The sequence below is a fragment of the Neopsephotus bourkii genome, unplaced genomic scaffold (assembly GCF_033783945.1).
Source record: "Neopsephotus bourkii isolate Nb327-2 ecotype Australia unplaced genomic scaffold, CSIRO-AGI_Nbou_v1 NB_359, whole genome shotgun sequence".
In the NCBI taxonomy this organism is placed as follows: Eukaryota; Metazoa; Chordata; class Aves; order Psittaciformes; family Psittacidae; genus Neopsephotus; species Neopsephotus bourkii.
Window position 1 is genome coordinate 540,180 of NW_026900865.1, and position 27,238 is coordinate 567,417.

General features: G+C 42.5%; 1 protein-coding gene across 3 annotated transcripts in view; it reads right to left on the reverse strand.

Moving 5' to 3' along the window:
- The window catches only part of MSRB3 (methionine sulfoxide reductase B3), an 85,208-nt gene that overhangs the window by 55,238 nt on the left and 2,732 nt on the right, over positions 1-27,238 (reverse strand). For 2 of the 3 annotated variants that reach the window (XM_061348505.1, XM_061348503.1), the window contains exon 2: positions 9,610-9,736. In XM_061348505.1, the coding sequence (XP_061204489.1) occupies positions 9,610-9,685 (76 nt within the window). In that variant the 5' untranslated portion in view covers positions 9,686-9,736. The remainder of the gene's footprint in view (positions 1-9,609; positions 9,737-27,238) is intronic. The other variant, XM_061348504.1, reaches the window with a different exon arrangement.

The window sequence follows — 27,238 nt, forward strand, 5'->3', positions numbered from 1 at the left end:
AGACTATGGGCATTTCAGAGTTCAGCTCTAGGCTCCTCCTGTGTACGAATGAAGTGAACAGAAAGTATTTTCTGGGTGTTGACCTGATAATGAAGACATTAGGCATCTCACCTCACATATAAATTCCATTTTCCATTGACCTTTTCAAACCTGTGGTTCATAAAACAGGCATGTGCCATTTCCTTCCATATAAGCAATCACAAGAAAATTAGCAATGAGATCCGTCCAGACAGACGGACACAAGTTAGCAGACCATTACTCCTCACCACTCAGCCCTTCACCTGCTCCTATTAGGGCCTGATATACCCTGAAATACTGTGGAACTTTGCCTGGTGGCTTTCCTTCTTCAAATAGTCTTTCAAACTGTTCTAACAAACTTCTCTTATGTTTTGTTGCTTCCTATCACTGAAATTAACATTTCAGCTGTGTGGAAGACACAGCATACATTTTCTTCCTTCTACGTATGCTTATGTTCCACTGGCATTAATGGGCATTGCAGTCATGCACTGAGCACATACCATTAAGACTTCCTGAATTAAATTCAGCAAGATCAAATGTTCCAGCAGAGCACAGCCGTATAATAAATTGGGCTTCTAGTTTTCAGTACTACTTCTTTTAATATACCCAAGCAGGTTTCTAGGGACCTTCCAGCACGTTTTACTATTCATACACCACCCCAGCTCCAATCCTGCAATGTGACCTGTGTGAGCAAACCCCTGGGAACATGCATAGCTCCAACAGCTACATAAGGGTCTATGAATGTACATCAGATTACAGGATCTGGCTCTTAAGTATGCATCTTCTACTAAGTATGCATGAAGTATATTAATATTAAATTATTATGATTCTATGATCTCTCTGCTTCCCAAGCCTGTACCCTCATGAGTGGGTCATACCTTAGTCATCAATGGTAAACTACCTCAAACTGATGTGAAGAGGAATCCTGCAAGGTTAAAAATCAATTGCATACATTTCTTTAAATAAGTAGCCTTACATCTGCTGTCACTAACACTCACTCAGTATTATTAAAAGGGGAATCTCTCATTTTTATTATTTCAAATTTTATTTCCACAGTTTATGCCTTTTGTTTACAGTTTTGCCTCTCTCTTAGGAAAAGGCAAATGCACAACTCACTTCTGTTTAGCCTGTTCTCTGCAGCCTCCAGTCTGCAGCCTTAGCAGAATGCCACAGTGTCCTCTCTGCAAACAAGCCAGGAACTGTTCATCTAGTTTAAAGAAGTACAGCTCTTGAAAATGCGAATCAATGCAACCAGTTCTACTGGCTTGCAAGTTGGAAAACACTGCTTTAAAAAACCTGTATCTGACATGATAGAACTTGTAGTCCCATCACAAGCCATTTTAAATTACCTAAGCATGCTGCTGACTGGGACAGATGTTGCAAAAGAACTCTGAAACCTTGGGAGGTCAAGTTTAAGTAAAATCCAAACTTCATCAGTAAAGAAAAACCCTGTAGATGTTTTACACATTGAAAAACAGATCTGTGCTTCTTCTCTGAAGGGTGGCTCCTTTGCTTTCTTGCTGTAGGTAGCTAACTCCCACCCGCTGCTGACATGCCATTTGCAGTTTCACGCAAGCATTAAGAGTAATGGGGTGAAGACCATTGCCATTATATTGCGCGCTGAAAATCCAAAAGCCAGGTACCAGGACAGCAGTTACAACTTTGGGTCAAACGCCAGGTTCCATCTTAAAAGAACACCAGCCAAAAATTAACTGGTTTAAAAGAAATAATTTACTTAACACCCAGGAGGGTCACATAGCCACATGGGAAAGGCAAGCCCCTTCTTTGCAAACTTGTGAGCTTCCCATGCAAACAGAGCTATCACGTTTATTTTTGCCACCTGGTCATCAGCATGGCTCATGGTCATCAGTGTATATTTTCTGAGTGACCATCAGAGATCTCCCATATAAGACAGCAAATTTCTCAAGCACCAAAAAAATCGTCCAAAAGCCCCAAAATCTCCTAACTCCCAACTCATGCATCTCCTCTGTTTACTCATTTTCTTTCCAAAGGAAGCAGGACTAGGACCCCACTGGTCCCAGTACAGGCAGCATCTATGGGATTGGAGGCTACCTTGTTTCTGCAGGTCTTCAAGCATCTTTGCAGCAGGTTACATGGCTGAGGTAGCCATGCAAGTCAAAGAAGCATTCCCTGGAAAAGAGATCTGGAGCTGCCTCCCCTCCCTGCCAATGTAAAGAAACATTCAACAACAGGTTGAAGCGTTTTTTGTAGTGGGGAAAGGGGAAAGAAAAGCAGCCCCATTTGTCCTCTCCAGGGATGTCTACTTTACTTCGTTATCTCACATTAATGAAATAAAAGCCACAATCTTGGTCTCACCACCTTTACAAATGATTACCACTGAAGACTACACCATCACCCTGTGCTGGCTGGTGGAGGTGAAGGCAGCTACCCCTGGGGCTGTCATCTTCCTGGTTCTATAGCGATGGCAGCATGTGGCTGCTCAGCAGAGGTTGTTCAATAGAAACACCTTTAATGAAATGGAGGAAATGCTCATTATGTTAATAAACTGCCACTTTCGTTACCCTTTCTGCTGAGATGGCCAAAGATAGAGTGCACGGGGCAGCTGACCCACTTGCCTTACTCGTGGATGCAAACCAGGCAAGACAAGATCAAGATCTGTTGGTACAGCAGTGGAGGTGGGAACATTTATAATGATGGATTTCTCCTCCTCTCTTCCCTATAATAGATAAAGAGACTTTTGTTTTGCTGATGTGATCCTAGCACCTTTCACAGACCCTACATTTGTTTAAATTAAAAGCAAGGAAGACAGGGATGCTGAGCACTCTGTATCTGGTCAATAGATTTCTGTCCAAAATCAATAAAAAGGTGCACAACATATAGAAAAGCATTTTATTAACAGCAGAATTAAGCTGAATTTAATAAGAGTGCTTTATGCTACCTTTTGCATTCAAAATATTTCAGAAAGCCCTCAAAATAAGTTTATTCACACAGCTTTAATAAAGGTTTCATCCTGCAGCAGAAACAACTGAAAAGTCAGCATTTGCCAGCAGTTACCACAGTGGTGTGTAGCTTATTGTGGCATTCAGGCTGTTGCTAAATCCTCCTGCTGCTCCCTCCACAACAGTGATGAGTGGCCTGTGAAATGAGCACCATGTTTCAAGACTCACGGTGCTGCAATCTATACTTGGGATGGGGGTGGAGTAAAGGAGCAGGGTGGGGGAAGGTGTTTCTTCTCCAATTCCCCACAACAAATCTAACCCTAAGGAAAACCTGGTCTGTTTTCAACTGTTTAGGAACCCTTTTAGTGAAGACTCAAGCAGGTACAGCCTGCTCTGTGGCCTTTTCATCCCACATCTCCAAGCTCTGAGGGACATACCCAGCATGAGGACAGGAACAGCTGGAACACACTGTGTGCCAGCTGTTGCTCTGCTATGACCCCCATGGAAAACACTTGTATCCCCCTCCCCTCTCAACCTGCTTCAGGGCTAAAGGTAAAGAAACAGCCAAAAAAAATGAGTAACTGCCAACTTCTTTCCCTAGTGGGCCTTTCAGACTTCCCTGTGTTTCTGTAAAATTCAGCCATGCTTAATGGGTCAGGAAGATGGGGTCAAGCCCTATAAAAGGCCTTTAAGAGGACTCAGTTGAGTCCTTCACTGCTCCGCTCTCCTTGGGACTCCCTGACCAGAGCCAGAGCATTGAGCAGGAAGTTCTCACCTGCTGTGCAACCAAGCTGCCAGCACCAGACATAGGCTGCAGGCAGCCCCTGTCCCACAATAACCTCTCCTCTAGCTGGAGCAGGGGCACTTCTGCACCCCAGCGATGCACCCTTCCCAACACAGCTGCCATGGAAGGAAATCATGGGGTGGCACACATGTTTAGCTTATAACTAAGAACAAGCATTTTCGGGTTCTTAGCCCTCCCTGGGACACTAATTCCTCTCGTTTCCCCCCAAAATCACCATCTGTGCTGTAGCAACTTATGGATAACATAACAGCTAAGTTATGGTAATGTTCATGTCTCTGGTGCCCGACTCTCAGTCCACACTCTAGACCTATTCAGTGTGCCACCAAATTTGAAGTTCACACATCCCCTAAATGACCTCCTCCATCACTTCCCAACTGACTTTTACTGCCTTTAGGGTTCACATTCCCATCTTGCACCTTTTCTTGCTTGCTTTCCCTCAGCTTAGCAATATAGAAAATTTTCCTTGTTGTGTGCTGTCATCTCTCCTTTACATCATATTCTTCTCTGCAACCTTCACCATGTACTCCTCACGGAAAGGACAAAGTCAGGGGTTGTTTTTAATTGAAGGGGAAAAAAAATGAAGGCAGCCCTTAAAGGACTTCTTAGACCTCCAGTTATAAACAGACAGTCCAGTGACTAAAAAAGTGGCTTTTCATGGGAAACACTAAAACACAGGAACACAGTGCTGTAAATTCATCTTTTCCATACCCAACTAAGCAGAAAACACAGTAAGCCTGAGCTGCAGAGGGCACAGGAATGGAACATGGGAAATTTATGAGCTACCAGAATTAAAACATTCCTGGAAGACATGTAGAATTGGCTTGTTGTGGGTCCTTTATGGGAGCAGGAAGGGAATGCAAACAACCTTAAGAAATCTATCAGGGAACATATTAAGAAACTGTCTCTGTGCTGGGTCTGGGAGCACAAGAAAGGTCTCATCATCCCTGTGCTACCCAATGCCAGAGTCACAGAGAAGCCTCCACTCAGACGAGTCAGGGACAAGCACCTTCTATCTGTTGAGGGAGACTGCAAAACTGACAGAACAACAGTTAAGGGAGAAAAATAGGAAACAAACCGTAAGGTACAAGCAGAAAGGGTAAACTCGCAAAGGGTTTCTGGTTTTATAATCCCAAGTTTTGCAAGCATCAGGCACAATAAGAGCATCACTCACAATGAGGTATCTACAGATAAATTTCATTCTAAACTGTATCAAATAAGACATCCTAAACTGAATACAAAATAAACACTTCTAGACTGAGTACAAAATACACATGTAAACACAGACTAACATTGAATGCGCTCCCATTAAGGCAGCTATATACAAAGGTAATTTTTAAAACCCATTTTCAAGCCATTCCAAAAACGATAACGTCATGCTCTATGATGATAATATGGCATTCTGCTATCATATGACTAGAAGGCAGACATACACACAGACATATAATAATGACACATGAACAGCTTCGCATGCTACTTACTATTGTGCTCACACACTGCTTTTTTCCAAGACTCTTTTCAAGCATTTATCAAACTCCTCACAACTGGGAGGCAGGAAGCTTGGTCATTTGTAAGACTGTATTTTAAATTTAAAATTGATTTTTTTTTCCAAGTTGATATTTGCTTTTTTTTTCATTTCTCTTCACAGAAATGAGTTTTAGTTTTCGCTCCCAACGAGTTCTGAGGAACAAGTACATCCAGCTGAGACCTTGTGGGACATATTTAAACCCAGAGCAAATTTTTACGTTCAAGATATAAACCTGAGAAAATAGGGATTTATAACGAAAACACTGCCAGGCATTTAACCATAGCCATACTGGTGGGGTTTGCTATACAACATATCAGTCTTACTTTTATTTTCTTTAAGAACACGTGAACAAACATCTGTAATAGTACATCTTTGGTGATACATGATACAAAAAACTATGAGAGAGTTATAACATACATTATGGGAATTATCTCTCTGAACACAGAAACATACAATATGAAATGTTCAGACATACTTAAGTCACACAAAGTCTTACAGCAACTACTGAACTTTGAACACATCAGACTAAGGTCTTTTCTAGACTTTTCGTTGTTAAAGCCAGATCTGGCAAACACGGCACACACAGATGATTTCACTGACATGAGCAGTTTGAGAGTTCAGAGGGACAAATGCATATGAATAACTCGTGTATGTAACTGCTTGCGAGATCTGCTCCTAAAAGCAATCCTTTATGTTAACAGATTACTACTAAAAATCCAATTTTGAGACCCAGTAATTTTCTGCTCACTGTTTCCATTTTATGAAAATGCATTATACTGAAATTTGGAATTAACAAAGATTTAATAAAACAAGTTATGAGAAACCACAGATATTTACTTAATAAAGACTTACACCATATGCCCAGCACCATCTTCATACAGATGTATTATAATTTAATCTAAAGCTAGAAAAGTATGGTTTCCTACTAGGAGTTATTTCAGTAATTAAACACTTCACAACAATTTAATATAATCTAGGACTTTATTATTCCACACAGAAGAAACCCCGCTAAGTCTACCCCTGTGATTTCTTCATCATTACTTTTTACTTAATTTTACAAGCACCATAATTTTCTTGATCTACAGGAGAGGAAAAGCCAAATTATCTCATGCAAAAACCGTGATGTAAGCAGCACAATATTCAAAGTGTTAAAGAAATAAAGGATTTTTTTAAAGAAATGAGAACCCATGATAATTAAAAGACACAGCAAAGCAAAATAAGCTATCTTTTTACTTTATAGCTTGGTGGTCTGCTACAGAAAACATATGTACATGGAATCTGTGTAATCATTACTTGTATCAGTTACTTCTCGGTATGCACTAAAGCAGCTGAAGTAGTTTTTACATTAAAAGTTTCGGGGGGTTTTGTTGTGGTTTTGGGTTTGGTTTGGTTTTTTTGTTTGTTTTGGTTTTGGTTTTTTTTTGTAATTTCTGTGAACTAAACCCTGTCAGGTACTGAGTGCATCCTGCATTTCCAAAGAAATTTAGAGCATTCAGCTCTAATAAAGCGGACTCAAGGAGCAACACTTCTACATCACATGACAGACACAATGGAGATGTAATTATCACTGGCAATGAAGAAACCTTGAACCAGTGTGAAGGTAGTTTGTGTACGAGCACAGAGTGATGTGATTTTTCCCAATGCTCACGGTTTTCTTTAAATAGCTGTAAATGTTTGTAAGGTCTCAGGGTGTACTTTATGTATGAATGACTCCTAAATGGGAAGCTTTTCATAGAGTGCTAGGCGTGCAAAACAGCATATGCTTAGTGCCATCTACTGGGAAATGCCTGCTTATGCCCTGACTTTACCATGCTGGCTATAAAAAATGCTATGGGCAAAATGCACACACTGAAATGTTTAGTCCTAACTTAAAAAAAAAAAGAAAAAAAAAAAAGATTAACAAAAAATGCAAATACAATTCGGAAGCACAGATCCACGCTCCTGGTGCTAATATACAAACAGAGAAAGAGGAAGTAAAACCACTTCAGTAGCACAACTGATCCAGGGTAACTTGCACATGCTTACAAAATTGTGTTTTAAAGGAGAGACAGGAGGTCATTGGAATTCTAACATTATTTCATTCATTTAACTTTTGGGGAAAAATTAATTAGTCCAATTTGCACCTTTGCTCTCCTATGCCAAGCTGGCAGGGGCTCCAGAAGTTTAGAAAGTCTCCTTCCATATGGAATTTGCCACTGAATTAAGAAAACGACCAAAATTCACGCCGTCCCAGACTCAGTGGGCACACAGCATGGTGGTGTAGTTGCAGGGTTGCAATTCACACAGAACAGGGTGGTGGGAAAAGTCCTAACTTAAAGTATTATGTTATAAAAAAGTCAGAAAACTCAGGGTGTTTTCTTCATATTCAAAAGTTAAAGTCCCAGTGCACCGTGGCATTTAAGCAGATGTTGCCTCTAGATCCCGTTCCCATGTTTAATTTGATACATGCTACATACCATTTACTTGCAACCCCCCTCAACACACCACATGCAAAAAAACAAAACCAAAGGCAGAGCAAGCCTACATCAATTTATAAGCATCTGGGGAATTTAGATTACTCTTAAAATATGTGAGAAATGTGATTGTGTATTATTCCACTATTAACAGACTAATTTGGGATATTATACATATATGTATATGCGTTTTATATATATATATACAACATATATATATACATATGTATATATAACGCAGCCAGTCAGTGGCACTCAATCTATTAATGTTTGCATGGTTATGGATCAAAGGGACAAGAATAAACAGTAGTGTTATGAGTTTTTTATTCCAAAATATGACTACTGGATTATGCCAGAAAAAAATGGTTTGACAAAATAGCTAATGTAGTGCTTTGCAAACAGGTACACCACAGCAAAACCTCCCATGGCCTGTGTTTCTAGCTGACCAACTTCGATATCTCCTTTTCAGAGCAGGAGCAAAAAGGCCAGAAGACTGAGTGCCCCCATTTTAAGATAGACACCAGCAGTATGAGCACACATCAAAAAGTGCATAACGGGGACTAAGGAAATTTGCTTACCCTGTATTTTTAGGATTTTAAATCTGGCTCAGCAGCAAATATAACAGGAAACCAAGGTCAGGCTGACACAATGTGAGCTATTCTCTCTCTTCCTCAATATGTGTTTGCATCTCCTATCTAGGTTAATGGGAGTTTTGTGCACATGTGGGGGGAAACAGAACACAAATGCTGCAAATATTGGACTCAGATTTCTTTCAAATAAAGTGCAATCAGCTTTAGAAAACCCATCAGCTTGAAAACTGATGTCTTATCACTGAAAAGATCTTTAAAATATCATCTCCATATGCCTGCTAAGTCCAGCTCTGGGAAAAAAGCGCTTGTAACATTTTGCACTCTTATGAACCAGTTGCAAGTGTAGTTCAAACACTCAGGACTTGTTCTTTTTTGATTCTTCAAATAGTAATCAGCTAGTATTGTGTCTTTTTTATTTGGGTGTCAAGAAAATTCCTAGTAATGTTCAGAAGTAGCTCAGTGCAGCTTTTATTTTCTCCCACAGAACCATGTACGCTGACGTTATTACGCAGACTTCAGAGATGCTGTTGCTGTTTAAGTGAAACACAGAACAATTAGCTTCAAGGTTTTCATGGTTTAACCAATCCATGGAGATAGGGTCCTATGGCAGGGCATGGTTTAACCAATCTATGGAGATAGGGTCCTATTAGGTCCTTCACAGACCTAATAGCAGAACCTGGACCTTACCTGAACAATGAAGCTGCACCTGGGCACTAAACTGCATGTTTCCCTTGATTTATTTAAAGTATCACGTTACTAAAGAACATGCTGTCAGAGGAATGAAAGAATTCAGTTTTAAATTCTGCACATTTTGCACATAATTTTCAGTGTAACATATTTTGACTTTGAATAAAAATGTAAAAAAGGACACACGGAGTGTAACTATGGTATAATGCTAACGATTTGGGAAAATATTTTTCAGCCCTGTAATTTAGTAACAATCTATATGCTAAATTCTTCAGTGCATCTTAAAAAAATATAAACTGCATTTAATAAATTATTTTCAGCTTAATTTCACTGTTTTTCCCAAGAATGAGGAAAATCATACAAAGTTTAAGAGAGATTATGTTGGGCAAGGAAGTCAAGACAGCACTTCCAAGCATCCTAAAACCACTGATACGAAAAGTCACTCAATCCAGTGACCTTCACAAAAAAAAAAGAAAGCAATCAAACTTCTGGTTCAAAGGCAAATTTAAACAAACCAGAGCAACCCATAGCACATCATTTCCTGCAGCAGAGACACCATTCCTAAGAGGGCCTTCATTATGCATGACACCACAAGCAGCACCCATTCAACCTGAGGGAAGCCCACAGGCTCGCAGGGCCACTGGCTGGCTCTTTGTCACCAAATGCAGCAGGTTGAATGCAGACATCACTGTGATATCCTCACCAACAAAACCAGAGGCAAAGAACAGGGGCAAGAGCTGAGTAGGGAAGAAAAAAGAAAAAAAAAAAAAAAAAAAAAGATGAGAACAAATTAAAACATCAAAAATGTTAAGATACATTCACAGAAAAAAAAACAATGCTTACAATTTTATGAGACCACCACATGGAAGCACAATTCTGAATGCAATTTTCTTAGTCCATTTAGCCCATTTTCAATGACACCCCCCCAACATTTTGATATGCATTACGTAGTATTCAATGAAACAACCTTCTATGCTACCAAGTGAGAGGAAGGGGCATTTTTATAGGGGCATTCGCAATGGCTGCTTGAAACACCCCATTAAAAGCAAGGCAGAGTAGCACCCTATGTGGTCACAAGTGCAGAGGCACTAAGGGAGAAACCTCAGGACCTCAGCTAGATAGCCAGAATCCTGCTTTGAACACTCAGGAATGCCAGGCAGATCAAACGTGCAGGCTTTTTCTATTTATTCCATTTACAACAAAATCACACTGCAACATTTCTGAACGGTGAATGCTGGAAACCAGTCATGGCTAAAAATTGTTCTTTTGATGACTTCTTTGAAGAATGTGACATTTCATTGTAATAAACTTGCCAGGTATCTTAAACCCACGGCTTCTTTTTGGGGTTTTTTTTGGGTTTTTTCTTTTTTTTTTTTTTTTTAAGGCAGGAAATAATTCTCATTGTAAACTGTCCATGACATATATTTAAATAATCTTCCGGCCAGTTTAAATATAGCAAACAGAGAGATGGCAGCCGCGAGATTTTATTTTAGAAGGATTTAATGCATGAATACCAATTGTTTCATTTACCCTGCGATGGGAAAGAGGAAACGCAGCTGCCTTATAGCCCACCCATTCATAGCTGCAGCTCGCTTCAGAAGGTTATGTGGCATCAGAAAGTTATGTGACACTGGGGAGCAGAGCCAGCCCCCACTGGAGTCAGTACTGAAGCTCTGACAGATGCTGGCAGGCGCAGGACTGGGCTCCAGGCTCATGATGAGCAGCAGGGTATGATTCGCACTCTCCTCCCAGGTGCCCTGTGTCCTTTCTGCATGTGGCAGCACAGGAGCCGCGGGATGTGGGACCTGACAGTGCCCAGAGATGGGGCCAGCAGGGGCCAGCAGCAGCCCAGGGCACAAACCAGCAATGGCTCAGAGCAGGGCCAGCGCTGCCCACAGCAGGGGTCTGCCCTGGGCTTCCACAGCTCATCCTGATGCAGCAGCACACAGCGCCCAGCCATACTTATTACGGAACCAGCCTGGAGCGTATCTGACGGAAACCTGCTTGTATTAACATGCCTGAACTCTGACTTATCCAAACTAAACTCGCTGCGAAACCCAAACATCTCCGCGCTGCTGATCGGCGGCAAAGCGGGGGGGAAGTGGGCGCTGCACGGCGGGCAGCCCCGCAGAGCCATTACTCAGGAATAAACATATCATTGTCACGAGTGAGTGCAGAGCTGCTTGAAGAGAAAGAACGGAACAGAGCCCCTCCCGCGCAGACTGCCGGACATAACACACCAGGGGCCTGGCGGAGTCACGCCACAAGCGCCAGGTCCCTGCGGCCGCCCTCCCCCAGCGCAGAGGGCACTGCCCCGCCACCGGCCCCGTTCCGTGCCCTCACCACCGCCCCTCCGGGTCCCGGCCTCAGCGGCACCATGCTCCCTCCGTCGGCCCGCCCAGCGGCGCCGCCTGGCGGCTTCGGCCTGGCACCGCCCGGCCCACGGTGCCCCGGCCGCCATTATCCCTGAGCCAGGGCCCACACGAAGTCCTTTCAGCCCTGGCTCCAGCGGTGTGGTGTTCTGAAGCGGCTGTTTCAGACCCTTAGCACCGATAACCATAGCGTGCCGAAGGGCTGACGGCCAGACCCGTCCCTACATGGCGGCGTCCCCCCTGGCCCTGCCTGTATGATCTAGCCGCACATTTGTATGGAGGCTGGCGACTTGGCCAGACACAGGCACCTGACGAGCATGGCACAGAGGTGCACATGGCCTCACCTTCCCCTCACACATCCCCCATGGTCCAGGACTAAGCTCCCAGCCCAGCACCGCTTCCCTGCTCCCCTCCATCAGAACTGCGACTCCCTCAAGTGTAAACAGCCTAAAGGAAATTACCTGAAATTCCCGAGGATTACCAAATAGATTCTGACCTCTTGAAAATGTCAAGTATTTCAGCGTTCACCAAGATGTTGCTATTTAGTTTCGAGTATTCATAAAGACTCAGAGGATATATAAGTCCTGAAAACCCAATAAAATATAACTTCAATAAAATATTACTTCATGAAAGTACTTTATTGCAGTTAACATGTTTTATTCCTTTATTTCTGATGTTTTGAGCACTATTTCTATTTACTCTGTACAGTACAGCAGTGCCCAGTAGTTTCAAGTAGGAGGGGACCTCCTGGTGCAAGGTACAGGCCAACAAACCCCTGCTGCGGGGAGCTTATAGACCGTGGTGAGAGCTGCTTGTAAAGCATCAGTGAAGAGCAGAGCAAAGTCAAACTCACCACAATTAACACATTTGGTTTGGACGTGCTTCATCCCTGCCTTCCAACTCCAGAACAGGCTGAGGGAGAATGACGGTAATGTTTTGTGATAGGTTAAGATCTTTCCACTGCTCTTTCTGCAGCTGATGCAGGCTTGGCCATAGCCTTCAACAGGTTAAAGAACTGGGTTTGCATCTCGGATTCATTAAACGGGAACAGCCAGAGCACAAGAAACATGGGAAGAAAACACCATCCTGAAAACGTCATTGTGTGTGGTTTAAACCTCTGTGCTGTGCACACACAGACCTTTCCAGGTTAAGCCAAGATCCCATGCCTCAGCCCCAAGGGAACCTACCCATGCCACACAGCACTCCACGTCACCAGCACCGGGAGCAGTGGCCTGGAGACAGCAACTGGCTGATGTGACTGTCGCATGCCTGAGCCACAGTGGTTACTGCAGCACTGCCCTCCCACCACGCAGAGTTTGTCACCCCCCCCATCTTTATTACAGCGCTGCAACATGCCACTTACTGTGGCAGGAGAGAAGCTCCATGAAGAGGTGAGAACAAAACTCACAGTCCAGGGAAGGGGTGATGTCACTTACAGATCACAGAATGGCTGGGATTGGAAGGGACCTTAAAGATTCATCCAGTTCCAACCCTCCAGCCATGGGCAGGGACACCTTCCACTAGAACTTGTTGCTCAAAGCTCAGTCCAACCTGGCCTTGAACACTTCCAAGGATAGGGCAGCTACAGCTTCTCTGGGCAATCTGTGCCAATGCCTCACCACCCTCATAGTAAAGAATTTGTTCCTAATGTCTAATTAAATCTTTCTCTTCTAGCTTAAAGCCATTCCCCCTTGCCCTACCACTACATGCCCTTGTAAAAAGTCCCTCTACAGATCCCTTGTAGCCTCCTTTAAGCACCACAAGACTTGGTTTTGTTGTTTGGTTTTTTCAAACACATGCCACTTCCTGCACTGCCTGCAACACCCCGCACGCACACTGCTGGCTCCTCCACAGTTGCCCAGCGGTGTTACCAGACCTCTCGGAGCCCCTTGACCACTCTGTACTCTTTAACCTAGCAAAACATGGGCCAACATGGATCTTTCACCTGCCCAGCTCTCCTAAGGTGGACACTATACTCAGAGGCAGCTTGTAAATCCTATCATTATAGACCATACAAATATAGCAGTAACTATGTCATTAAGTGTGCTCCAGAAGCCTTTTGCTACAATGATACACACTGCAACTCCAGGAAAGCCTTCCTTTTAGGATGTTGTCATCCTAATGTTGGCGTATGTTAAAGTATTGCCAGCTTTCAAGAGCTTCTGTATTGTCAGTTGCAGAACAATGAGAAATCACAAGTTCAGCCCCCAAATAAATGTGATCTGTTAAATCGTAACACAGGGTCAGCCAAATTTGTCCTTTGGAAATTAAGAACTTTGTAATTATTCATGTTTTCTCAATCTCTGTCTGCAACTAAAGAAATTTCTTTGGGGGAGGGATAACTTGAGAGATTAAAGTCTGATATTATCACACCTTGCTTTTAAGAACTGTAAGGAAAACACTGAAAACTCAGGAGCTGATAGCACTGGTTTCAGATTTCCTACAGTCAGTGTTTTTCCTGACAACTCAGGTCCAGAATTCCTAAAATTACATAAGAATCCCAGCTCTCAGAAGAAAAATGCGAAGCTTTAGCCCTCCACAAGAAAATAAATAACCACACACACACAGAGATTCTTAAGGGAACAATCTTTTCTTTCCCTTGCCCCAATAAAGAGACCTTAATAGTGTGAGGCTTCTACATTTTTTCCAGTTTCCCTCCCCCACCCCCAAGTCTGTGGCCCCATTTGGAGGGCAGGAAACAATTAGAGATAGGTACACACTAGCCAGAGAGCCAGGCTCTTGTCAGGAATTTCTATGTCACTGGAAAAAGCAAAGAGCAAAAATACTGCCACACTGGAGAAACCCAAACAACCAGAAGTTAGAAGACAGTGAAGGCCTGTGAGTCTGCTATGCTCAAGTGTTACATTAACAGTCTAATTTTAATCAATATTTGTTTTGTTAAGTTCCTCCAGTCCAGCAGTAAGCTCAAACAGTTGTCTTGCAAAGGTTTTATTTATTTATCCACTTTGACATAAATCAAAATGTAACCAAATGTTTCACTGATAAAGCTTAGTGGAACACTTAATATAAACATTTATTCCAGCCTTTGGATCTTTTTTTATACTTTATTTAGGTTTTGCTCACCTAAAGCTGCTGCCAGTCAGATTCAGCAGACAGAACAGAGCAACCACCAGACGCTGCAGAACAAAGTGCAGCCTAGAGAGAACCACCCGAATTATTTCAGTGTATCATGGCTTACTGTGTCTAAACAGTTATTTACTCTGCAGTCATTTTCCCTTAATACATTCTCTGCTAACGCCAAAGCCATTGGTCTCTCCTGCTCTCTCCACTGCACTTGGCAGTTTTTAGGGACTTCACTATTTGTGATAAATGTCTTAAGTTTGTTCTGGTTTGTGCTAAGGTGGAGGTAAAGGCAGTATTTAATAACTTGTAAGGAGAACTTTAATGGCGTCTGATGCAGTAACCATCACCAAACTGCCAGCTGTGGCAGGAGACTGGAGCTCAACACGAGGGGATGAGGACTGCTAGTTATTATTCATTGACAAAAGAAGGGAAGAGTTCCAGTTATCCCTTCTGATCCAAGATCTCAGAAAACTAGCAGCTTCTGCAGTGCACACAAGTATTCTCAAGCAGAAACACCTCACAACCGGGCTAACCATCCCTTCTGCCCTGACCTCCCAGCAGCCTGCTGGAACAACAAGGAGGCAACCTTCAACCCTCTAAAAAAACCCCACACACCCTGTGAATATGCATTTGAGCTTTATAATTACATTTTTAGACAACTGCATGCCTCAAAGCATAGTACTGGATTTGAAACAGCACAAAATCATAAAGCTAACTGACAAAACCTTTGGAAATTCACTTTTAAAGAGAGGTTTTTAGGCTGTGGATTTTCATGTGCTTATGTATCCACTGATAATGCAAACCAGGTGTCTTCACAAGTTCATGATCTGCTATTAAAATACACGGCGAGAGTGAACTCCTTTAATCACTAACAGCTAACAACATGCAGCAAAACACAGATACCTGTAAATGTAAGTTTCCCAAAAGCTTATTGAAGAGGCATAAGACATTCTAAAAGAAACTAATTATGTTAGCCTTACGGGTCTACAAAAGTGCTGCAGCATTTAACTTGCATGCTTGTCTGCATATACTTTTTCCCCCCTCATACAGTAGTAGCTTCTCAGTTACAGCCACAGAAATCAAAAGTATTAGACCTGAATTCCCACATCACTTTTAACATTCTCAAGTCAAGCATGTTCTGCTTAGCTGTTTGTGCTGGAATGTGCAAACTGAATAGCAACCCAGTCTACTTTTAGGAAGTTTACATTGTGCCCTGATAAAAGAGGTAATTACTGCCATACCTCATAATATTTGAGTGGAACACCAGGAAACATCAAGCTTTAAACTTGAAGTTAGCACTACCCTTAGGGAGGAGCCTGAACAGTGAAGTTCAAAACACTTTGGCTTTCTTCAATTTTACATATTCTCTTATGCTGGATTTTTTTCTTAAACCCCTCCCATAACATCTTAGTGTACTTATCATAGAAACTCAAACCTAAACCACACACCTTTCTGCAATAAAGAATGCACAATAAGAGGGTTTCCAGTACCAGTCTGGCTTCAGGATACTGTCAGATTCAGTGTGGCACATGCTGTGGCTGCTCGTGCTCGAGGGGTGAAGGAGGTCCTCCCCTGCTCTTACAGCTTCTTCACCATGCCCACAGCACAGCCCTCTTTCTCCTGTGAAATGGGATAATAAAGCCCACTCTGTTAACATTACTGATGTAACTTTCACATTCTAGCTGGGAAGCTCCAGTATCGTCTATATTCATCATGTTAACAGCTGGATGAACATGGGAAGAAGAAAAGTCTAAAGGTTGAGATCAGACAAAACAATAGAAATCAAGAAAAGAGGATGAGAAAGTATCAGACAGCATGGAAGCACTGCTCTCGCTGTAGCAGGAATGTATATTCTCACCTGTGTATTTCTCTCTACTCTGTGATGATGGTGACAAGCCTTAGGGACTAACCACCCTCAACATTCCATCCTCAGGCTGCATTTAAGTTTCCCATTGAGGTGAATCAGAGATCTTTTTAGGAGTGCAGCAAAGGCTGCAGCTTTATTACCCAGACATTGCTTCTCCATCAAAGGAGGATTATCTCTCCAGTAAAATAACCATTAAAAGCTTGGGAAACAAACCGGAGTCTGAAACCTCTGCACACAATTCAGGGTAATTTTACTGATTTCAGTTGTTGAGGAGAAAAATATGCTAAGTAATGAGGTAGGGCTCCGTATGTCTGTGAGTTTGTATTTATATTAGAATGGTTATCTAGGACAGCAAAATTATTTATAATACATCTGAGCAAAGAGGTATATTTAATTTTCATTTAATAACTGATTCATCATGGTATCACAGAATGGTCAGATTTGAGCTGACATTCTCTCTAGCATCAGCTGCCGAAGATGGGAAGCTCACAATCCTGTACAGGAATACCGCTCTTTGTATGCTGAACTGGCCACTGCAGTGCTCCCGTTTCCAGCTACTGAAAGACCAGTTTGGCAACAAAGACACTGGTGTGCTGGTGTAACTAAAGCCCAGAGGTGTGTCCAGGGCCCAAACTGAAAAGGCCTGAGATGTGAGAGGACAATCAAAACAAAGGGGATTTTTCAGGTTGTACCCTCCTGAAAGGCGAGAAGGGGGAAAGCACATTAATGCCTCCCTGTTCTGCAACTGCTCCCACAGAGGAGAGACTTGTGAGGCTGAATTCTCCTTGTTTTATTACTTAACATTTGCACACAGCAGAGCAGTGGGACTGGTCCCCTCTGAACAGCAAAGGACATGGCCTTATACAGTGGGGATGACCAGGAGACCTGTGCTACACTGAGTACAAGGGGGGGAGAGAGTTAATTAGTTTTTTAAGTAACAAAAGTTAAGAGGGTCCTTGCTCCAGCTTGGTCTCTAGGGAGGGGTGTAAAATGGAAGATCTCATCAATGTAGAGACAAGACACTGCAACCATTGTGGGCAACATGAAATGGCAAGAGCAAAGTGAAACTGCAGAGACAATACAAACTGTGGAGAGACCTCAAGGAGAAGAGACTAGACAAGTGAGGTGTCCCCAAGCCTGGGATGAAAGAGATTCTTGGCTAAGGGCAGAAACCAGCAGGTCTCTTGCAAGCACTCACGCATCTGCTGTTTGCAGACAGTTTCCCAATAGTTATGACTGGCAATACTTCCCAGAGGAGAGTAAATATAGGTCAGTTGGGATTCTCCCCTGTCTGTTCCTGCTCCTCCCAGATCTGATGCACTAAAATAGCGCTGAGCTGCACTTTCATTTTCCCTGACTTGGTAGCCTGCCAACACACAGCACATTCCTTTTACGGCAGTGAGTTTATAACTACAGTGGTCATAAACTACTCTTAAATGGGTCTTTTCCGAGAATCACGATCCTTTCAACATCTTAAAAATATCTAATCTTTTCCATTCCAGGCAGTCCTCTCCAGTGCAGTGGTAACGATTTAATTGCTTCTCATGCTCAGATGAGGAGATAAAAGTGTTCTGGAAGCAACCTCTTAACTTAACAATTCCTACCGGCCAGCCCAGAAGCTTTTTGCATTCCTCCCCAGTAAAGTACTCATTTTCAGAACTAAAAGAAAAAGCAAAGCTTAAAAACTTCTGGGTTACTGATGTGGATAGATCTATACAAAAGGTACTCCAGCACTGAAGACGTGATGCCTATTTTTACCATCAGGTCAATTTGATACTCTTCATCAGTATTTACCTTTTCAAGCTTACCAGCACAGTGGAGCTAACAAGCTTCCTATTCAGTTTTCAATTTGGGGCAAACCCCACACATCCTTTAGTAAAAGGTGAAATACAACTTTATCTTTTAGCAGTGAACATAAGCCCTTCAAAAGAATTTCTGTTCTGCTTTTCTGAAACAACTTTGCATTAGTTTTTACTTCTCAAAGAAAAATAGACAAATTCTAAATACATCATCTGGAATGGGAGTTCTTTTACACTGTGTTACACAGTGCTCCCGTAACTCAGATGACTTCTTCCTCAGCTCACATAGCTTACCTGCCTGGGTAACCATACACAATAGATATGTGATACCAGCTGTTCCCCTTAGGTAGAATATCTCATAAAAATGAAGCAAAGAGAAAGCCTCCAGATGAGAAGTGGTCTGACTTCATAAGACTTCTAATCCTAAACATCAAGAAAGTGCACTCATTTGAAAAGAGCATCATCTCACTCGTTCCTAAAATGAGAGGAATGAAAACCAGCCCTATGTAGTTTGCTGACTGTGCACTCCTGTCCCACATGGCACAGATGGGCTGTGGTGCATGAGGCATGACGAAAAGGAAGCTGTCACCTCTGCTGCACAGAGCAGCTGAATTCTGAAACATCACAGACAAGTTTGATGACCCTGTTTCACAAGGCACTGTAAGGAAATGCAGAAATGATGCTTTCTAGTCTAAGGTCCCTGAAACCAGATGTGATTTCAGCCACAACTTAGGCCTCTGATTTAACCATTTCTCAGAGTAAAATCTGCATCAGGGAATAAAAAACACGAAAGAACAACATTCCCTGACACAGCAGCAAATTAAGCATCCTCAATGCAGATTCAGATGCCATGGGGTTGTTACAGTGAATACAGGAATTACCATAGGAATTCCATGGCCAGCATATTTTAAGATATTTAAAACTCTTCCAATCGAAAACTGGTTGGTACTAATATCTATCTAACATGTATATGCGTATTGTGCCTCAAATGCCATGCACCCTCCTAGAATAGTAAACTTCCAGTGTAAAAGACACACACAGACGCATATCAGCCTGTGTTATTTCATTCAGCATTCAGTTCTTCAGCACTTGAAAGCTGAATTATCTCCCTATATTTTCTAATTTACTATGTGAGAAAATGTAATTTTTAGATCAGCGAACCAGACCTGACTGTGATCTCTCATTTTGTACAACAGCTCACAAGGAAAGCACTGTTAGCTGGCATAACTACACTTCAGACCGATTCAGGTTGGTTGTTTCTTTTTTTATCAACCCAGCTACTAGAAAAGCATTTCGAATTGCAGACATCATCGCTGCCAATCCCTCCACAGCAGCCTCCCTTACATGGAAATTTTCTACGTGGCTTTCTCCATAAACCAATACCGCTTATTACCACAGAGAGGAGCCATCTCCCTTCCATAAAATCAGGTGTTGCACAGTCTCCTCATTAGTTATCCTTCAAATACAATCCGCCGCGCACAGAAGTCTACGGATATATCAAGAGGATAAAAGCACTCTTTAGAAATGTACCTTTGATCACACGACTGCGTCACAAAGGTAATGCAAAGCAGCATTGTGCACATCAAACCTCAGCCTTTTATCCAAAAATAGCTTAAAAAAATAGAGCACAAAGAAATTCTGATACTGCACAAAGAAACCTAAAAGAATGGCTCACAGACTGTAACCATCCTAAACCCAAGGAACCTTTACGCAGTTGAAAAAAGATCAATTAAAAGAACATCTAATCCATACCAAAATAAAACTCCATCAAGTAAAACAGGGACTCCTAAATCTTCCCTGGTCAGATATGTACTTTTATTTTTATGAACAGCAGTGAGAAGACACTACAGCAAATAAGGAAAGAGGATTTATCTTTATACTGTAAAACTCTGAACTTCTGGTACAATCAGTTAATACTGAATGTCAATGACTCAAAAATGAGAGAGCAAAGAAAACTATTTCTCTCCTAACAGCAATAAATGTGATGCAAATATAAAGATTATTCGATTTTAAACCACTGTCAAGGTGGATTAGTTTAACAAACAGTTTTATTTGCATTTTCTGTAACACAAATCTTCACTTGGTTGGGCTGTCATTAGTATCGTGATTGGCAAGATATATATATATAACTGCCACTACTTAATAACCAGGATTATATGTACATCTACCTGTATTTAGATAATTACAGGGATAGAAACACTTATTCAGGGCTCTTTATCCTTCTTACAAGAGCAAATGTCCAAAGACAAACTTTTATCAATGAAAAATGTTACCTGGAGTCTGTGTGAGCAGAATTCCAATTTTCATTCCAGTGCAGTTTAAAAATCCACAAACTTAGTTTGTTGTTTTTTTTAATTAACTAACCATATTTACACTGATGTGTGGGACAAGCACCTGAACCTCCACGCATCCTAGAGCTATTTCTCAATTCATGAACAAGAGAAGTATTAATTCAAGCTAAATGTATTACTTTAAAATCGGCTTTGATTATTTCCTTTCTCTTCAGTTCTCTCTCAAGTGTCCAGAATGCAAAGGTGTCCCCTCCACTTCTTTAACTGGCTGAAAATGTTTATTAAACACCACTGTTTTTAAATACATATTTCCCAGCCCTACATGCACTCAAAAAAGACAATATTCATCTGATACCAACGAGCTAGACTTGCAGCCAACAGTAACCATGCAAAACCTTTCTGCATCGCAAAAAGTACTTACCTTTGGCAAAAACATGAATACTTTCACCTGCTCTGTTGGAGTGAGCATAACAGTGCCAGGGCTGATGCAGCCCACAGTCCTGCATGGAACCCCCTAGAACCATGCACCAGGGTTGATGCAGCCCTGCAGTTCTACACAGAGCCGCCCCAGACCCACATGCCTAAGGCTGGCAGCAGCACCCAGTCCTGCACAGAGTCCCCCCAGACCCACACCAGGGCTGGCAGCAGCCCCCAGTGCTGCACAAAGCCCCCCCAGACCCACACCGGGGCTGGCAGCAGCCCCCAGTGCTGCAAAAAGCTCCCCCAGACCCACACCGGGGCTGGCAGCAGCCCCCAGTGCTGCACAAAGCTCCCTCAGACCCACACCAGGGCTGCCCCTGCCCATGCAGCTGGCTCACGGGTTAGGCCTACTGCTCAGTTCAGCAGCTCTCGTTTGGAGGGTCACTGAGGCAACAATGCAGCCAACAACTTTGTTCTCCTCTTCCCTCAGCCTTTTGCTGGTTTCAAAGCTCAGCTTCCCATCTAGATCAAGATTTGGATGTTTTCTGTGCATAATCTGTTCTGAGAAGTGACATCTGCTCCACTTCCTTCAGCAGAGGCAGCAGCACAGCACCCGCAGGGAGCCCCTCCTGCCGAAGCCTGTTGTCAGGAACTTCAGTGCCCCAAAATACAGTTTGTTTCTGCCCTACTTGGACTCATGCTCCAAAATAGGAAACCCTACACTTGAAACACCGTTGGGTCCCTCTTTCCCCTCTTGGTGCTGACATTTCACTCAGGCATTCCTCAGCGATTCAGCCATGCCTTCACAGCATCCTCAGTCCCAGCACAGGACTGCTCTCCTCCCACAGTTCACTTCAGTACATTCCAGTGCTGAGCGTGCAGCCTTCAGCATCCCTTCTCAAACTGAAACAAGGGACGCACCAGCTCCATGTCTGCCCACTTTGTGGTTTTCCTAAACAATAATTACTGGTTGGTATTCTGGTATGTTTGGTAGCTTATTTTTATAGCATTGGTATATATGTAGAGACTGATTCTCATTCTCTTACATTTATATGTGCATTTATATGGAAACTGACAGATAAAAGTTATCTAGATCTCTGGAAATCTTATGTAGTTGCTAGGCAAAACAAATAAGAAAATAATACAAGGGCATGTAGTGACAGGACAAGGGAGAATGGTTTTAAACTAGAAGTGGGGAGATTTAGATTACACATTAGGGAGAAAGCTCTTCCCTGTGAGGGTGCTGAGGCGCTGGCACAGGGTGCCCAGAGAAGCTGTGGCTGCCCCATCCCTGGCAGTGTTCAAGGCCAGGTTGGACACAGGGGCTTGGAGCAACCTGCTCTAGTGGAAGGTGTCCTTGCCTGTGGCAGGGGTGTTGGAACTGGATGAGCTTTAAGGTCCCTTCCAACCCAAACCGTTCTATGATTCCATGATTCTGTAATAAACCATAAGCTATGATGAGTGAAGCCCACCTGCAAATTTCACTGTTTGCAACTCTGTAAAGCAAGCAACACACACAGTATATTATCAGGTTAGAAATAGGTTGACAACCCAGATGACTTTCCATGGCAATATATTTGAGAGATTTTTTAAGAAACAGAGGTCATCATCTGAAGCAGCCACAGTGAATGATTTTGACTGACTAAAATCTGTTGCACAGACCTTGCTCTGCACACACATTGTCAGTGGAGCATCAGTCACTTGCCTCTGCAGTGAACTGTCTTGTCAATGAAGCTGCACTTTATTTGAGAGAACTTTATCAAAACCTATTAAGCTTTCCTTCTCACGCTTAGAAACTCAATTCAGGTGTGTTAGCTGGATAAAGATGAGACTGAAATTAGGCACACTAATTCTGAATCACTATATTCATGAGTGATTCATCTTCTCATGCATGAGATGATGGAGCTATCTTATGTGTCTGAAACTTTTGTCTGTGGTTGTTCCTCCTCTGACAGGTTAGGAATTTTATCCTACAGCGTTTTGGGAACAAGCTGGGGCAATCACTCAGCAAAGAGCAAGCACCCTGGAGGACTTCTGAAAGGCTTTTCCTTCTCTGAAAGCTCGGGAGCAAGCTGACAACGTCCATTTCTAGAAAGGGGGAAAAGAGCAACTGGTGAACTACACAGCGATAGCCTTCCTTCAGCACCCAGAAACCTTTAGAAACAAGTTTCTAAACAATACATAAACCGGCAACTGAAACTTAGAAAAGTGATCAGCTGCCAAGATGGACTTGCTTGAATCTCACGCCATCAACAAATGTATTTTCCTTCCTTCCTTCTATTCTACAGGCAGAAGGAAAGCAGTAAATCCAACAGATCTCAAATATACTTTTTGACAGAGCAAGCTGGAAAAGCACCTTCCTTCAGGATCAAGGTCCTGTAACATGGGTGCAGAGCTCCTTGAAAAAACACACTTATCCAGCACTTCTACTGACTAGGGTCAGAACCCAGCAAGTGGTCTGAGTAAAACTGCAGAGACACCAACCTGGAAGGAGCATGATGCACTCTAAAGAGCTCAAGAGGATGTCCTTAATAAAGTGAAGAAACGGTCAAAAATCAGTCAAATAAAAGTCAATACAGCCAAGTACAAAGAACCACCTTTGGACTTTAAAGGAAATCCCTCAAACACATAAAACTGAAAGGAAGAATTTCAGACCAAGAGCAGTACTGCAGAAAAGGATGTCAAGGTTACAGTGACAAGAAATTGAGACAAATGTGAAACTATTAAAAGAAAAAAAAAAAACCACAAAACAGACAAATGACAATCTGGAGTTTATTAATAAAGAGGAGAGTCAAACAGAACAGCTCAGGAGGGGCTGTGGAGGAAATCTGCTCCCCTCAGGAGCAGTGAGGTTATTAACTGGAATACACTGCTGGTTGGAGATGTAGGCCAGAGGCAATGGAGGAAAAGTCCAGAGGAGGAACAAAGAAAAGAATGGCTCAGAAAACCAAACCCCCACAAACACTTTAAGAACTTGGTTTGTTTAGTCTACAGGAGTGACTGCAGAGATGGCATAATGCTCCGCAAACCTGCATCTTGTCTTAAGTAGCATTACATCACTCAGCTATTACACTGCCTATATTACTGTCACAGTCATTACTTGACTGCCATTAGATAAAAATCTACTACTCTGCAATTCATACGCAACAGAGCAACAAAAAAAGGCTTGTTTTCCCCCAGACAGCTACTGGATTTCACATTTTAAAAGACTTCATGGGCAGAGTCTTAGGGTCTTGCAAAGTATCCTTTGTAAACCTTCCCTGCGTGGTTCAACCACTGCTAAAATAGTTTGGTACAATCCAGCACGTCTCAAGTTCAGAGGCAAGTAGAAGAGCTGCCTTGTGGTTTGGGATGAGCGATGCCAGGTTCTAATAGGAGATAGAAACCAGCAGCATCTGATGGGTCCCTTCCTGAAGGAGCCACTAATGTGCTACACAAGTTGGTGATCTTGTTCCTCACATGTGCTTGCTTTTAAGCAAAAGCAAGAACACATAAACCAAGTACGTACACTGATAATTTGGTTTCTCTTATAAGATGTTAGAAGGTGTGCTGTCACCACAGTGTATTTTTCCACTGTATATACAGAAGACCTAATGAAACAGTAATTTAAATCCTGAAAGCAAATAGGAAAAAAAGAAGGTACAGTCTAAAAGTACAGTTCCCACAGCAAGCAGTTAAATACTAAGGCTCTGACCAAAAGGGCTGATTTTCTTTTTCTGCAGCCACTTGAAAGCCAAGATGATAAAGCTACAGAAAACCCAAATCACTACTTGTGGAGCTTCTGAATTTGCCTCTCAGGGCTTTAACTTCACAGAGCTGGCTCATCCACCTCAGCTTTCCTGCCTTGTCCCTGAGCTGCCAGCCTATGCATCTGTTCCCATCTTATTCCCTTCTCTCCCTCCAACTCCTGCTATGGCTACTGGCAGCGCTGTTGGTGCAACAGAGCAGAAGCCCAAGCCACTGTCTGATCTCCAAGCCTCGGTTTCAGCATCATGAAGACACTGAATCCGTGCACTGCTGGATCACTCACTAGTGCAAATCTGACTTGCACTAGGTGTTAGCTGTGACTGCTTGTCATCAGGACACATAAGGAGGGATCTGCGCTGTGTTTAATGTCAAGCTTCTACCCAGCAGCAGGATGGTGACAATCTGACCTGGATGGCAAAGCCTGCTTGGGCAAAGTTAACCATTTTTCTTAGCTGATTTGAGCAAGTACAGCAAGTTTACATCAGACCAACACTTGTTCTTGAACCTGCCACAGGAAGCCCAAGGCCAGACTATGCTGTCAAACACTGGCTGTATGAACTTAAAGGGACATCCATATGGCTTATGCCCCAGCCAGCCCACCACATGGTTCCTCAAAGTGTTAAAATCACCTGCACTCTCTGTGTGTGCAGAGAGGAACAAGAGCAGGGCAATCCCTCAGCCAGACCCAACATTTTCTGTGTTTTGTTTGGCCATAACTGGCACAGATCACATCCCCAGGAAGCTGCTAAGGTTCCTTGTGTTGATTTCACTTTTTTTTTTCCATTTTCATTGTGCAGTTGGAGTGAAAGTGGTGGCATTTGCCAGCTACTTTCCATCAGCGCTATTGTTATTGCCCGGTAGCAGGGATTTGTTTTCCATCAGGTGAAACACAAAGGCGTTGCCCCTGTTTGAAAGAACAGAGTCAAAAGAGACCCCTGGGGAAATAGCTTCTAAATGCCATGCACGACACTTTTAAGATCTCTTGGATGTACTACTGCATCCCAACAGAACAACGTGTTAGCACACTATGTACATTCTGCTAAGCTGCTGCCCAGATTTCAAATAAATCATTAATCCTGGTGTTCCAATGCTACTGAAAGAGTGAACTGGGGAGCTCAGCAAAAGACCCATCCTTGGACTCTGTGCAACGCTCAGAAGCTGAATCATGTTTAAATCCCAAACTTAATGGAAAGATCACTTCCAGGGCTCAGCCTAAATAAAGAAGTACTTATGCTATTAATCATGTTACAAAACAATGCTAAACTATAACCTAAGTCAGTGAAGAAAGCAAAACCATGTTAGCGCCTTATAAGTTTCAGCATTGTTCTAGCCTGGTTTGGGCTAGTATCATTCAATTCCTCGGGTCTTAAAGTCGCTACTGAGAAAAGCCTCTTTATCCCCAGTTCCAGTTGCTAGATTGTGTGGTTTTCAGATAATGCTATTGGAACTGAGGTTGCTAAATGAGAACCAGAAGGCTGAAGCTAAGCAGATAAATTATAATTTTCAGTTACCTCATCGTAAGTGGCGTTCCCAAAGAATTCTTCCTACCCTATTTTCAGACAAAACACAAGGATCACCATCTTTACAGATTAAGGACACAAAAATTCCCATTAAAACACAGACTGACATTCTTCATCTTCTGGTATAAGTTAATGATGAAGTATGTGCTCCCTTCCTTTTCTTAAGTGGTTGGTTGGAAGTTACTTTTAAAACGCTGCTGGTTGGTTACACATTCACAAATTTCCATGGACTTCAATCTTTAATTTTGTGTTGTTTTGGGGTTTTTTTAGCTAGTACACTGATAGTTCACTGAGAACCTAAGATCTTTCTGAGGCAAATGAAGCATCCAAAAAGATAATAAATTCCCAACAAAGCAACAAGAGTGAGGGAAGGAAAAGTTAACCTGTAGTTTCTTACTCTGAAACACTAAAAGGAAAAGGCTCAAAAAGCTGGCAAGTTTTTTGTTGTTATGTTTTAAAGACCTCCCACTTGTGTAAAGAAAGTAGCTTCTAAATAACTCCATGTATGGACATGATTATTCCAGAGCAAGAAACACCCTAGCCCTGGAGCCTGTTCCAAAATAAGCATACCAACTTCAATTACTCAGGGAAAGATAAATCCATACCCAACTTCATTCTACAGCAATTCCTACACACCATCATAAATACCCCAGGAATTTGAGGGTCCAATTTTCTGGGAGTTTTTTGGCTAAAGGAACACTTAAACAAATCAGGGCTAGACCAAGCTATAATTAGGCTGATGGTTTATCCCACTTTCCCAGCAATTAAAGACTCCACAGCTTAAGTTCATAGTCTGGGTGCTGTGAAAACTGTATCTTTTAATAAAGAATAGAAAGGGGGAAAGATGGTCATCTTCCCAACCTATGACTAATATCATGCTGCACTCTGAAGAGCCAGTTGCTCTATAATGAGGACACACTCACTTGAATTCTGCAGCTCAAAAGAGCTACCTCAAAATTGGATGGCTTTGCTGCATCACCGGCTTGTAGCGATGCCAGTCTGATGCAGACCGGCAGACTTCTTAACCTTCTGTCTGAGAAGATTAAATCCTTAACAGAGCGATCTCTTCTCTCCCCCTTCTCCCTCCTTTTCCCCCAGCTTTTAGAATAAATAACAAAGGAACCATTAACAATCCCCCT